At 57.1% G+C, this 14,344-nt stretch overlaps 1 protein-coding gene across 1 annotated transcript; it reads right to left on the bottom strand.

The window, feature by feature from the left end:
- TRIM8 (tripartite motif containing 8) lies at window positions 1-14,130 on the bottom strand. Its single transcript, XM_010974498.3, has 6 exons — window positions 12,551-14,130; window positions 3,566-3,661; window positions 2,995-3,228; window positions 2,184-2,215; window positions 1,934-2,049; window positions 1-1,586 (listed from the first exon to the last, which is right to left on the bottom strand). Exons 1-6 carry the CDS (start codon window positions 13,118-13,120, stop codon window positions 979-981), a joined length of 1,656 nt encoding a protein of 551 aa, XP_010972800.2. The 5' UTR covers window positions 13,121-14,130; the 3' UTR covers window positions 1-978.
- Window positions 14,131-14,344: the final 214 nt, after the last annotated feature.

Below are 14,344 nucleotides of genomic sequence, written 5' to 3'. Positions count from 1 at the left end.
TGGGACTGCGCCATTATGTTTATTAGAAGGTTGGATTTCGGAGTGTGCTCTAGACAGATTACAGAATAAATACCTGCGCCTTGAGAACAGGAAGTCCACGATTCATACAAAGTGCTCACTACAGGAAGTTGCTGTGTCAAAATCCAGGCAAGGACCCAACTCCGAGCAGCCCCTTCTCTCCCTCTGACCTCAACAAGGGCTGTGCTATGTTTATTTTATTATTTATTTCTCTTTATTATTATTAATATTATTATTATTTGCTTTTGCTGTGGTCACTATCATTGGCAAAGTTCCTGATCCCCTTTCCTGGACATGGGGTTCCTGTCTTTAAGATTCCATTCTGAGGCTGAAGGTGCCAAAAGCTGCTTGAGAAGTGGCCTTTGAATTCCGTCTGGGAGGATAGTGGGTGAGAAGGAAGCAGGAGAAATCATTCTTGGTTTAAAAAAAAAAAAAAAAAAAAGCCCCACAACCTACAAGTCATTCCTTATTCAATCAGTGATCAAACTGCCCAAAAGAAAAACAAGAGGAGAAGCAGGCCAGTGGGCACTGGTCCCTCCTCCCAGGGCTGGGTGAGGAGGGTTGGAAACTGCCCCTCTCTCCAAGGCTTCAGGGGAAGCTGAGGCTCCTTCCAGCCATTGGGGTGAGAAGGGGAAGGAGTGGAAGAAAAAAGGAGAGACAGAGAGAGAGAGAGCTCAGCGCCTTGAGGTAGACGCTTCCCCAACTCCAGGGCCACCTGCGGCCCCAACCCAGTCCAGCTCCTGCTGTCACCTCCGCGTCCAGGAGATTCATAATTAAAAAAAAAAAAAAATCAAAACAAGCCCCAAACAAAACAAAATCCAAAAGGAAAAGACTTGGGGGGAATGAAGGAGTAAGGGTGGGAGGACAGGAAGGTAGAAGGGCAGGTCTCTGGATGCATCATTCCCGAGCCATCGGGGACTGGGAGGGAGGACTCCCCAGCGCCCCACTGCCCGCGTGGCGTTAGCTCGTCACGTAGTGTTTGGTGGACGGCTGCCCATACACCCTGTAGAAATCCTGGTGGCCAGGCTGCTGGGAGGCGTCGAGCCAGTCTCTGACCGCCAGGCCGGGAAGGGACTGGGGGACGGAGGGTGTGGGTGGGAGCGGGTGTGAGTACTCCTGTGAGGGCACTGTCCAGGGGAAGTGGCCGGAGCGGGGGTAGGGCTGGTGGCCGCCGTGGTTGGCCACGGAAGAACAGTAACAGTTGTCCACAGAACAGACGAGAATCTTGCGGCCGCCATACTGGGGGAGCATGGGCTGCTGGGCGGCGGAGCCATTGGGATACTGCGATGGGGGGAACACAGGACTTGAGTGCACTGGTTGGGTGCTGCCCGGCAGGGCCACCAAGTGCTGCGTGGAGCTGCAGGGGCCCAGGGGCTGCCCTGACTGGCCCTCGCCGCTGGCGGCACCCGCTGCCCCATACTGGCTGCCCACGGGGCCTGACGATGTCTCTAGGAAACTGGCCTCAGGGAAGGCTGTTGAGTGCTTGCGTTTTTCCGCCCCAGAGCTGCTCACGCCACAAGGGTACAGGGGGACGCTCTGCAGGAAGGGCACCGGTGTGCTGAAGGGGCCTGTGGAGAGTTTGGGTGAAAGTCACTAAAGCCCGTATCCCAGGCAACCCAGGCCTCCTCTCCCCTGGGGACCTTTTCCGGCTTTAGGACCAAGCATATTACATCATGCACCATCTTGATGCTCACTACTTCATCAGTGAGTAGCTGCTATTATTATTCCCATTTTACAGCTGAAGAAACTGAGGCTGGGGGAGGTAACACGGCTTGCCGAATGTCTCACAGCTTTAAGTAGCAAAGCCGGGATATGAAGAAAGGTCTATCTAAGCCAAGCTGCCTCTAGGGGAAGTTTCTGGCATTTACCCCTGCCCAAAGGGTTCTCTCCCTTTGATTGAGGATCCCATCCTCACCTTCTAGCATCTTCCGCAGCTGCTTCTCCTTCTTGGCCACCTCGTTCAGGAAGAGCTTGGAGTTCAGGTGGCCGATCTTAGGGGGAGAAAGGCTGCTGCCCGTGCAGGTCTGGGTCCTGGGGGCAGTGGACGGGGCATCTGCTGTGAGGAGGTATCACCGGTAAGCCCGCCCTACCTCCCCCCGATGGGCCTGGCCCTCCCTACCCTCCCCCAGATGTGTTCCCTTGAGGGCCGGTGGCCATCAGCTCACCTGTCCATTAGGATTTTCACAGACTTGGTGTTCTAGGGGGAAAGAAAAGGGTTAGTCAGTGGGAAAGGCAGCATGGGAGAGGGAAAGATGGAAGCTGCCCCATCCTCCCTCTCCTCAGGAGGGGCTGGCCTTCTGATTCTGGCCAGAGTGTGGCAGAGGCAGGGGTGCCTCCACTTTTAGAAGACTGAGCACTTGTTATGCGACAGACAACACTGTCAGTGCTGTCTATACATCCATCATTTTATCCACACAACTACCCTAGGAGGAAGGTTCTGCAGGCGCTCAATCTTTTATGCAAAATCTTTGGGGCAAGATGTGTTTTGGAATTTTCTGGATTTTGGAACAGAAATATGATGTAGCATATATTACATATCATCCTCAGTTGGACACCATAATCTAACACATCAGCATTTCTGCAGCAATATGTTTGAGTATTCATACCAAGCAAGATAAATAGAGACTGTAAATTGCCAACATCAGTTCAGGTCCATTTTTGCTATCAAATGAATGGCCAGAATTTTTTTCTTTCAATTTTCAGAGAGTTTTAAATTTTGGAATTGTGAATAACAGATAATGGATCTGTATTATCAACCCCATTTTGTAAGTGAGAGAGCTGAGGCCTAGGGAACACATTTTGACTTGCCCAAGGTCAAAAAGCTAGAAAGAACAGGATGGGAGGTTTTGAATCCATGCAGGCTGGCTCCGAAGCCCTGTGAGCACACTGGTGGGGAAAACTGGTTGGGAAAGCACTGCAGACTCCAATTTAGAAATGCCCCCTGAGTCCCACCAGCGGGTCCCAGGCTCAGCCCACCTTCATGAAGCTGACATCCTCTGTCTTGTCGAAGAGCAGCTGCAGGGAGCCCAGCAGCTTCTTGGCCTCCTGCATGCGCTCCCCGAGATGCAGCGCCTGCGCTGCGTTCTCGCTGCAGAACTTGGCCTGGGCCTTGTCCAGGACCTCCACTGTCTGCCGCAGGTCCTCGTCCAGCAGCTGGTGCAGCTTCTCGTACTGCAGCCGCACTTCCTCCTTCAGTTGGCTCACCTTCTCCTGCAGGCGCAGGGGCAAAAGTGGGGGGGCAGGTGAGTCCTAGGCACCTTGGGCTGCTAATCCTGCCTGTCTCACATCCTGGATGGGGGAGTCTGGGACCCCAAACCCCAGGGCTCCCGAGGGCAAGGTCTGACCTGCCAATCCCCAACTGGTAGCACTGGGCTCTGGGCCAGCAACCACAGCACCAGTGGGGGCTCATCCGTTGATGGTTTGTTGAATGACTGACCAAGGGATCCTGGTACAGAGCCAACCACAGATTCTAGACCAAGAAAGGAACTAGCCCAAGGCCTGTACTCAAGCCACCCCCACCCCATACCCTGGGCTTGGGCTTAGCTACCTCCACCAGGCGCTTGTCTGACTCGAGTTTGTACAGCTGGTCCTCAATGTCCTGTTCTCGCTCCTCCAGCCGGTCCTGCTGCTTCATCAGCATCTTCTGCAGAGACAGTTGGGGTAGGGGCATCAGAGGGGGCTGAGATGGGTGAGCACCATTCTTCCCTCCACAGAACAGACTCATCCTATAGCTCCTTTGACCCAGATGACCTAAAATTTCTGCCACCCAACCACTTCTGGTCCCCATGCAATCCCAGGGGCCTGGTGACAGCTGCCTGTCCAGACTGTCCTCAAGAACAGAAAGCCTGGAATAGCTTCCCACATATATCTAAACCATCAGCTTTCTGAGGGCAGGGTCAGGCCAGCTTCCATTCTAAGCTCTTTTCCTGTAGAGACTTATCTAATCATTCCAGTAATGCTGTGAAATAAGTACTATTATTATTCTCATTTCAGAGAGAAGGAAACCAGAGAGGTTAAGTGATTCATCCAAAGTCACACAGTGTCAGAGCTGGAATACAAACCTAAGTGATTAGGCAGTAGGGTCTGATCTTATCCAAGTCATGCGGCCTCTCTCTGGGGAGCACCACCTTGGAGATGATGCAGAGGGTCAAACAGCCTGCCCAGGTCACACAAGTCCTCTGGCTCAGTCCGAAGGTCTCACCCTATGCTCCTGGCTTATTCCTGACGCCAAGAGTTAGGCCTCTGAAGCCCTTGCTGGCTTCCTCAGCCCCTCAGCTGGACCCAGGTGGAAAGGAGATTCCAGCTCTCCTAAGACCCAAGGCCAGTGTGCTGGAAGGTGCTGGACCATGCTACTCTACTCAGCCCTTGATCTCCTGCATCCGCAACCCGTCTCCTCGCACCCCTCCCCATCCCGGCTGTTCATCCACCCGTCATCCTCCTTCACCAGACACACCTCTTCAAACAGGGTCTCTCTCCTGCTCAAGAGCTCTCAATGACCCCTCCTTCCAAACACGTTAATCTCTCCTATGACCTGATTCTCCCAGCCAGGTGGGCTGGTATTCTGTCCCTGACACTCTGCACATTTGAACTCCCAGCACGCTGCTGTTCTTCTGCAGCCTACAACCTTCAAAGCCCAACTTCAGGCCCCGTTCCTCTAGGAAACTTTCCATGGCCGCTGCTCGGAGTCTGTGCAGGTCCCTCCCTGTCCTGGCCGTACAGTGAGGCTGTCACATTCTGCTCTCCCTCTGCAGCTGTGCTGTCCCATACAGTGGCCACTAGTCATGTGTGGCGACTTCATTTTAGGTTAATTAAAAATAAAAAGTTAAGCATAAGTTCTTCAGTTGCACCAGCCTCAGTGCAAGTGTTCAGTAGCTACTTGTAGCTAGTGGCTAATATACTGGACACTACAGACACAAAACGTGACCATCTAACAGAAAGATCTATAGGACAGCACTATTCTATAGTCTGTCTTACAAACCACAGTCTGATCTCCAAACAAAACTCAAGGCCTCTTGATAATGGGGTTTTGCTGCCTTCCCAGCTGAGACCCATAAAGGCCCCAGCAGCCTACAGATGCATAATGTGTTTGCTGAATAAACCCTTGGGTTTTGCAGACAAAATAAGGTCTGCAAAGCAGATTGCACAGAACCTAGTTCCCAGTAAGTGTCCACTCGACAGGTGGTTCTTTTTCTTCCTCTGAGTGGACCTCAGAGTGACCCTCAAGTCTGACCCCTTGACCCCTACCTCCCATCCACACCTAGCTGGCTTCCCAAAGACAAGGTGCCACCAATCCCCTCCTTATTCCCCCAACTCCTTTTACAAATGGGGAAACCAAGGCCAGCAAGAGAGTTCAGGGACCCTGTTTTGTGTTTGTGGCCACCCTGGAAGCAGAAAACCAGGGCCCTAGGGACTGGAAGAGGTGGGGGTTGAGGCTCTCAGATTCTGAGCTGGGAAAGCCTGGGGCACACCCACCCCCTCCAGCCAATAACTTGACTTTTCAGTGACCCAGGACAGTGCCTTAAGAGCCAGCCCCAGGAGACCTTGCCCTGCCCCTACCCCACCACCCTGTCCTTCCAGCAGCACACCCAACCTGACAGGCACAGGGATCTGCTGCCAGCCTGAGTCAGAGCCTAGACAGAAACACAGCTGGCTGGGAGCAGGAAGAGAGGCAGTCATGCACCCTCCCTGCTTGGGAAACTGCCCCCAGTCACATGAAGAGGGCAGGCAACACCCCAGAGTGTGGCCCAGCAACATGCGTACAACTGCACACACACACACAAGTGCACACCACTACCTGGGCCCCGAGACCACCTCCAGCACACTGTCGTGCACACCCCCCACCTCCTGCATGGTGAAGGCTGGGCCTCCTGAAGGCTCCAGACAATTGAGGGAGGCTTGCCTGAAGGCGAGGTGGCCAGGACACCATTCAGGACCATTAAGCCTTTTTACTTCCCCTGAAACAACTGGCCCTCAGATTTTTGCCTGTTGGCTGCCTCAGCCCCCCGACTCAGAAGGACAACTTCCGAACCCGTATCTCAGGCTACAGGCCACTCTTGCCTCCCCAGTGCCCAGGATATCTGAGAGCCCAGCCCTCCCCCTACCCCTCGGCGCATCTGAGCACCATGTCTCCCTGCCCAACTACTTCTCATGACCAGACCCATCAGTATCAGAGGAGGTGCACTTGGGGCTGAGTCCCAGCTGAGGGGCAGGAAAGAGGCTGCTCCAGATAGGTTCCCAGCCGATTTCCCTCAGAGGATAGGAATGGGCTGTTCCACTTCCACCCTCCAGACTAGTGGGAGGTCCCTCCCCTGCCCCCTGAAGCCCCTTCTGGGAGTTCATGGCTGACCCCTCAGGGCACAGGCAAAGGAGGCACTTCTCATCTAGTCCTGGGGTGGCGTTCAGCCCCTTCCCTTTTCTAGGCTTTTCTCAGATCCTTTCCTGGCAGCACTGCCACCCTGGGACCCTGAGGTGCCCTCCCTCAGCTTCATGGTCCAGGTCTAGCAGAGGCAGTGGCCACATTCCCTAGCAGGTGGCTGGGTTTCATCCCCCCACCCCCAGAGGCCATGGGGCTCCTGTCTCTGCAGCAAGGGGAGGGGGTGCCAGCCAGGGAGGGCTGGGAGGGGGGCCCACCATAGCCAGCTCTCCCCTGTAAGAATCACCCTCCCTTGGGGCCGGGTGATCTCAATCCTGCTACACACAGCCCCTGGGGGAAGCAGGGGCCAGGGGGGTGGTCACTGCTACCTTAGGCACTGGAAAGCTGGGTGGAGGGAGGGAAGTATCCACGTGGTGCCCCTTTATTACCCCTCACCTCAATTCCACCAAATGACCGAATCAGGTTGCTGAAAGGCTGGAAGATGAGGAGCAGAGGAAGCAAGGCCTGGACCCATCTGCCCTACCAGCAGCTTCCTTTCCATCCCAACCCCCTGGTAATTGCTGAGAGCTGAGATCCACTTCCCACCTGGGAAGAACCCACAGCTAAGAGATTTCCCTGCTTGCTTCAGGGCAAGGGTTCTCAATGTAGGGGGTGGTGGGGGGCACTTTACAGACTGCTCCCAGCCCTCAGTGACCCACTTGGACTGTGGCACACCTCAGGTGTGCAGGACCAGGGAGCCATGGTCTAGACTAGAAGCACTTGAGGGCCCGGCCTCCAGCATGGGGAAGGGTAGTACCAGGCCCAGCCCCACACCACACCTGCTGGCCCAGGTGGGACCTGCTCACTCCTGAGCCTGTCCCTTACCTGAGGATCTAAGACCTTCCGTGGTCTGCTCCTGGGCCTGTGACAGCAAAAGCATCAAGAAGACTTGGGGGCACTCCATCCCCACCCCTCCAAGGCCCTCAGTGTTCTAGATTCTGCCTTGAGCTGCTCCCTCTGACCCCCACCGCCAACCTGGAGAGGAGGCAATCATGAGCCCCTTACATTCCTGCCCCGGGAAAGCTTCACAGCCCTCTGGAGACTGACCGGCTAGGCCCAGCTGGCATTTTTGATGCCAGACCGGACTGGGCAGACGGGTGAGGCCGTGGGGACTCTAGGCTGTATAAAAGTTAATAAATAATAATAATAAAACTCTCAAGTCAACCTTGAAGAGAAGCGAGGTCGGGAGGGAACAGGGCCCCAGGGGCTGGGCCAGGGCTGGGGCCAGCAGCCCCTGTGGTGAGGGGGTGGGGCAGGAAGAGGGCCCTGGGCTGCTGGAGCCCCTCTTCCTGCTCAGATGACTCTCATGCCATTACCAGTTCTGGCTGCGGCCCCTGCCCAGAGCTACCCCATCCTAACCTCCTCCCCAGCTGCCAAACCCGCCTCTACTCTCCCACATAAGCCCTTGTCCCAGAAGAACGTTAGCCTCCCCTCTCCCTGGGCCACAGCACTTCGTCCTTGCTCAGAGCAGCTTCTGCCTCCCCGAAACACCCCTTCTCGCACTTCAGCCCCTGCCTGGGGCCACCACGTGGACCCCCAGGCTGGGGAAACCACAGACCCAGAGAGAAGAGGCTGCAGGGCAGGAGCCAGGGCAGGGGGAAAGGCAGCCCCTCGGAGGCAAGCCCCGGCAGACCCCAGAGAGGGTTTCCCAGCTGCAGAGTGGAATTAGCTTTTGCCATGCAGAGAGCAGCGCTCTGGGGCAGCAGAACAAAGAGGCAAGAGAGAAAGCCCCCCTTTGTCTGGGCTTGAATGCCAGGCCAGCCGGGAAGGAAGGCTTTCCCAGAGCCAGGGATGAGGCCAGCCAGGCCTGCCTGCTCAGTCCAGGGCAGGCGCCCAAACCAGGCTTGCCTTCCTATGCCCACCCGGACTGCCCCCAACCCAGCATGGCAGGATCCATCCAGGCTTCTACCTCCAATACCCGCCATAGGCAACACGCTCACAGGAAGGTGAATCTGTCTTCCCTTCCCCTCCCCAACACCCTCACCAGGTGAGAAACTCACACAAAACTCACACCCACCAACCAACCACCGCCAGGCAGGCAGTCACACACCAGCGCCGTCACTGACAGTCATGCATGCACACTCAACTTCAACTCAACAGTGTGGGGCAAGCAGGGCACCCTCCTCTCTCACAAACACACACGTGCATGTCTTCCTGACCCCATAGCCACACACGACACCTATGTAATTAAGTCAGTCACTCATTTTGTACCTTCTTGAAGATTCACATGCAAGACATAGGAAAGTAGTCACATGTGAGATGCACAACCGGACATGCTGGTTACACACATGCACACCACAAACCTGCAAACAGACATGGACACACAGGCACCCAGAGCTGCAGGAGGCAGAGTAATCAATAGGGCGTGCATGACCGGCGCCAGGCTGTGTCAGCAGGACCCTGGGGTGGAGGTGGGGGGCTGGGCCTCTGCCTGAGGCTCCTCTCTGCCTGGGGCCCAGGGAGGAAGGCCAAGCCAGACTCCCCCTTCCTGATCCTTCAGGATGGTCAAGGAAGGAGCAGCCACATGACCCTCACACCTCATTCACACAAAACACACACACACACACACACACACACACAGCTCCCCACCCTAGCTCCCACCTCACCTAAGACCTCAGAAGTATGGTGAGGGGAGCAGTGGGAGTGGGGAGGGGATACCCCTGCTATAGCTGGGCCAGGGCAGCCCTCACTGCAGAACCTACCGGGAGACAGACACATGGGGCAGAGACCCAGAATCCCCTCCAGAGTCCCAGTGCAACCCCTCCAGCTACAGGGGCAATGTAAGCAGGGTAACCTCACCCCCCAGCAGCTGCAAACACCAAACGGGCCCAAGAAGTGGGATCCCTTCCCCAGAGAACACCTATTCTTAACTCTAAACCTCTGAGGATGCAAGAAACAGGGTCCTAGGAACATTTCCAACCTCAAGCTGGGGTCCTAGGAATGACAGAGGCATAACTAGGACCTGAACACACACAAACCCTGCATATCCCTTCACACACTTAACTAGGCCTTATCTTGAGTCTTCTTTCCATGTTGAGGGAGGTCATGATAAGGGTGCTCCCAGCTAATACCAGTCCTGTTATTCACATGAACCCCTAAACCTGGGGGCTGGAAGAGGGTCTGACCACCTTGGGCTGCCATGTCTGAGCCCACCTGGATATCCCAATCTTGGCCCCTTAGCCTCCCATAGCCCCAAGCGAGAACACATTTGGGGTTGAGGCATGTCTCAGAGAGTGGTCTCTGGGGTCTGCCCAGTGGGCTTCCAGGCCTCAGGGCAACATGGTCTAGACACTGGCTTCCCCAGGGCAGAGTAGGGCAAGGACCTGGAAGGCCTGGCTCTGAGACCCCCTGTCAGTCCCCTAGCCCTGCTTGCCTTCCCACTGGGCCCCTGCTCTAGGCCACTGGCCCATGCACGGGTGAGTGCTTGTGAGTAGATGAGTAGGGGGCCACTGGCGGAGACTGATCAGGGTTTCCTATTTCTAGCCCATAGGGCATTTCAGCAGCCCCTGCCCCTCCCCTGGACGAGAGAATAGGAAGCGTAAGTAGCAGAGCTATATTTTAAGGCGTGAGCTAGGTCTCTGTGCTTCTGCTCCTGTATCTGGGAGAATTCTGTTGCCTTCATCCAGGGTACCAGCAGAGGCAGGCCCTTTAAGACAGACTCCCTCCCACAAGGGAAAAGAGGCCCAGGAAACAGCCCCTCCCCCTGGCTGGCCTAGAGAGGATGGGGAGGGCAATGGGTTCTTCCATTCAGGTTCCCCGTGGCTCACCCCCCTCCCCCAAGGGTGGGGCCCCTCTTCCTCCTCATTCAATAAGTCCAACTCACACTGAGTGGCACTGGGCCACTGAAGGGTTTCCAACTCCAGTGCCCTGGGACACCAGAGAATCTTGGGAGTGCCTAGGGTAGGGGAGCCTGGAGAGGGACAAGACTCAGGCTGTGGGGCACATATGCTGAGCGCACAGTACTGCACATCTGGCCATGAGGAAACCCACTACTTCTGAGCCTGTCCACACCAGGAACAGGAATGAACACAGGAACACATACAGACACACACACAGAAACACACACACACAGAGCTGCTGACAAAGTTCAATACCTGCTTCCATCCAGCTCCTTTCATGAGTTGGGAGAATCAGAGACCTGCTGGTGGGAACCCAAAGGTATACTCTGCAAATAGTGCCACTCCCATCCCCCAACTATACAGACAGGAGACAGGTGCCTGTGAGGGCAAAGCAGACAGTCTCAAAGACATTCGCAAACAGAGACCCATGTCTACAGATACCTTCCTACCACCAAGTCAGGTATAATTCTTTTATCTGCCACCAGAATGAAAGATCCCCGAGCACTCTGACACAGCTAAGGGCAAAGCTGTGGGTGTGGGCACACGTTCACTCATCACCCTCGTTCCTGGCCCCTCCTCTGTGCCTTTCAGCCACATCTCTGCCTTCCCCTCCTTTCACTTTCCACTGTCAATCCTAGGACAGAGAACTGGACAGCCTTCCTTTCTCCTGCGTCTGCACTTTTCCTGGCCTTCTCCCCCAGCCCTTCCATCTTCATTAATAGCCAGCTTCCTAACACTAGGGAACGTCTGGGCTCTGCCTGCCTTGGGTGGTGGGGTGGCTCTTCCCTCCATCTCCTCCACTTCCTTTAAGAAGCCAGAGGCCCTGTCCTGGCACAAACCCCCAGAGCTAGACCATCCGACTGGAAACTAATTATATAGCAAATTTTATTTGTTATCCCTGCCCTCAGCCTGTGGCAGCCCTCCTGCCTTTTGTTAGTTGTATGTGTATGTTTTTGAATTGCTAAATAGTGACTCATTCTGACTGGTCCCCCTCACAGGAAACAGCCCCCATCTACAACTGTCCCCTGTTTAGAGCTTCCTCATACCCAAGCTCCCCACTGGCCTTGACTAGCCTCCAGGGGCCCCCACCCATAAGCACTCTCAGTCCTACCAAAGCCCAACCTCACCCCCATGATATCACACCCAGGCCCCAAGCTGGGGCTTCTGAGATGGCTCAGTCTCAGGCCAACCCCCTCCTTCTGGTATGACTCAACCCTGAAAGCCAGGGGACCAGGGAGGGACCTAGGAGGAGCCCCCCTCCACTGAAGGGGACGGAAGTATTGCTTCAGTCCAGTTCCAAAGCCAGGCCCAGAGGCCTGAGGGGGAAGGCGGTTTTGACATTGGCCGCTGCTGCAGGGTGTATACAATGGGAGGGGATGCGGTTCTGTAATCACCCAGCCGGCAGCCCAGGGGAGCCAGCTGCCTGAAACCAGATTGCAAGGCAGCTCAACCTTAAACCCACAGGATTCTTTTTCCGTCTTCCACTTCCCCTCCCTAAATGTGGGAGGGCTGTGATAGAGGGCTGGGCTGGGAGAAAAGGGCTCAGGGTGATGAAGACATACTTTAAGGTTTGTTCATGCAGACGCATGCAACACGCAGAGGCACACAGAGGGCAGTGATTCTCACACATAGAGAGTGGGCTATAGGGAATAATCCGAATAGCTGAGATGCTGTCCAGTGATGCGGTTGGCTGTCCAGGCCTTGGCCAGATAGATATCAGGAGTTCTGCTCTCCCTCCGGAAGCTCCCCTCCACCCCCCAATGTGTTTCCAATAGGGCTTGAAACTAACATGGCTGCTTTTGTTTACTTCCTCATTGGTATGCCAGCATCATGGATCATGTCAGCCACAGCAGCGGCACCAGGACACTCATTACATAAACAGCAGCTGGAGAAGCAGGACCTGGGTCACTGCCTTTGGTGACTTCCCGTAGGGCCTACAGAAACAACGCTGGGGGAGGGAGCAGACCGCAAAACAGAAAAGCAACATCAAAACCCTACCCTTGACAGCCCCACACCTGAATTCTACATATGACTCACAAGATGGACCCTATGAGCACAGGTGCAGGAATGTAACAAGTAGCAATCCGTAGCCCTTCTTCCCAGGCAGGACCTTGCTCCCAAACTTACAGCGTAAGAGAGTTTAGAAGGGGGCCTCTTCCCTGATGTCACAAGTCAGTCTGTCCGAATGGGTGGTCCCCAGGCAGTAGGGATTGAGGGAGAGAGAAAGAAAGAGAGGGAGGGGGAGAGAGAGAGAGTGTGTTTGTGTGTGTAGGGTACTTGCCCGGATCTCATTCCTACGGATCTCCACGTCGCACACCGAGTGTCCCTGATGCGCACCGCTGTAGTAGCAGCAGTACTGGCACACGGCCACCTGCTCGGCCTCGCAGTGGTAAAGGCGGTAGGCGTTGTGCTGCGGGCAGCTCCAAGCCCGCACGTCGTCCGCCTCCACCAGGAGGTGCCCGCGGGCGGTGGAGGGCTGCTGCAGGTGCGTCTGCACGTGGGACTGGCAGCAGGGCGCCTCGCAGCGCAGGCAGACCTTCTGCGCGGGCAGCGGGGGGCCGCGGCGGCAAAACACGCAGTGCAGCGCCGCCGGCGGCTTCTCCACGTGCAGGGCGTTGAACTTCTCCACGATGTTAGTGAGCTTCAGGTTCTTCTCCAGGCCCGGCTTCTGGTTGTAGGCCTGGTTGCACTCCGGGCAGCGCACCAGGCCGCTGTCCTTGGCCCACGCCTCGCCAATGCAGCCCCGACAGAAGTTGTGTTTGCACGGCAATTGCACCGGCTCCACGAAGACATGCAGGCAGATGGGGCAGATGAGCTCCTCCTCGAAGCAGTTCTTCCAATTCTCCGCCATGGCGGCTGCGGGCAGGGAGTCTGGGCAGGTCTCCCCAACTCCCCAACCCTGGGGGTCCGTCCGGTGCAGCTCTAGGACCACTGAGCCCCGACAGTGCTCAGTCACCAGCGCCTTCCGCGCGCCCGCCCCCCAGAGGAGGGAGCCTTGGTCCTCACGCCGCGCGCGCAGCGGGCTGCGTCTCCTCCTCCTCCTCCTCCCGAGTGCCTAGCGGGAGGCGGCGGACTGCGCCAGGGCCGCGGCCGGGGCACCAGCCCTAGAGGGGAGCGCCGGGGTCCAAATTCCATATAAGAGGCCGCCTCCCAGTCGGTGCGGCTAGGGCAACTGCGGCCCGCGGCCTCCGCTCGGCCCCGCGGCTGACATTGGGGCGCGCCCCACGGCGGACAGAGCCCGGGAACCGCACACTTCCTCCAGCGACGGCGGCGGCAATGGTGGCTCCCTCCCGGCTCGCCGGCGCCGCGCCTCCCTCGCCTCGTCCGGGATCCGAGGGGCCAGGGAAGCGAGTGCGGCCGCGCCGAGGACTGCTAGATCCGGACTAGGCGAGCGAGGCGAGCCGGTCCTTCGGCCGCGGCGCGGGAGCCCCCAGGCTGGCCAGCCGTCTGCGGGTGCGGGCTGCGGGGCGCAAGCAGGCCGACTCCGGGGCGCTGCGTGCGCTCAGGGGCAGTCATTCAGATGAAATTCCAGTCCCCGGCCAGAGACACCAGCCCGCCTCTGCCTTCCTCCTCCCTTCACAAATAGAAACGGAAGGGGGAGGGAGAGAAGTGGAAAAAAAAAAAAGCCAACCAGAAAGGGAGGGAGGAGAAGCCCCAGCGGTGCTCCGGCCTGACCCCCTCGTCGCTACTTCTGCGCTCCCCCGAGACCCGGCGCCGGGCGCCCCCGCCGCGGAGAGACCCCGCTCTCAGTCTCCGCACTGGGCGGGCGCCCCGGCTCCGCCGAGGAAAACAAGGATTGATCAAACTAGAAAGGAATTTTTCTCAACTGCTAATGAACAGGAGGCTCAGCTCCTGGCCCTCCCCTCCCCCCCGCCCCGGCCCTCCCCCTTCGCCACCCCGGCCCCCCTCCCCCCCACTTTCTTTTCTTCTCGGCCTCTGCTCCGGCCTGGAAGGCTCCGGGCTGCGGTCGGAGCCAGCCTGCTGCGGCGGCGGGGCCGGGCCGAGCCAGCCGGGCCGGGCTGCTTCCCTCAGCGCCCAGCCATCTTGGGCTCCTGGCGGCGGCCGCGCTGGCGGC

This window comes from Camelus dromedarius, chromosome 8 (genome assembly GCF_036321535.1).
Source record: "Camelus dromedarius isolate mCamDro1 chromosome 8, mCamDro1.pat, whole genome shotgun sequence".
Classification (NCBI taxonomy): Eukaryota; Metazoa; Chordata; class Mammalia; order Artiodactyla; family Camelidae; genus Camelus; species Camelus dromedarius.
Note: the sequence above shows the minus strand (reverse complement) of the source record. Positions and strands in the feature narration are given on the sequence as shown.

Excerpts from the sequence above, each read along its gene's own strand:
- TRIM8 (XM_010974498.3), bottom strand. The coding sequence starts at position 13,120 with ATGGCGGAGAATTGGAAGAACTGCTTCGAGGAGGAGCTCATCTGCCCC. Across the intron at positions 2,050-2,183 it reads GTGAAAATCCTAATGGACAG|GACCCAGACCTGCACGGGCA; the intron begins GTGAGCTGATGG and ends CACTGCCCCCAG. Across the intron at positions 1,587-1,933 it reads GCTGCGGAAGATGCTAGAAG|GCCCCTTCAGCACACCGGTG; the intron begins GTGAGGATGGGA and ends AACTCTCCACAG.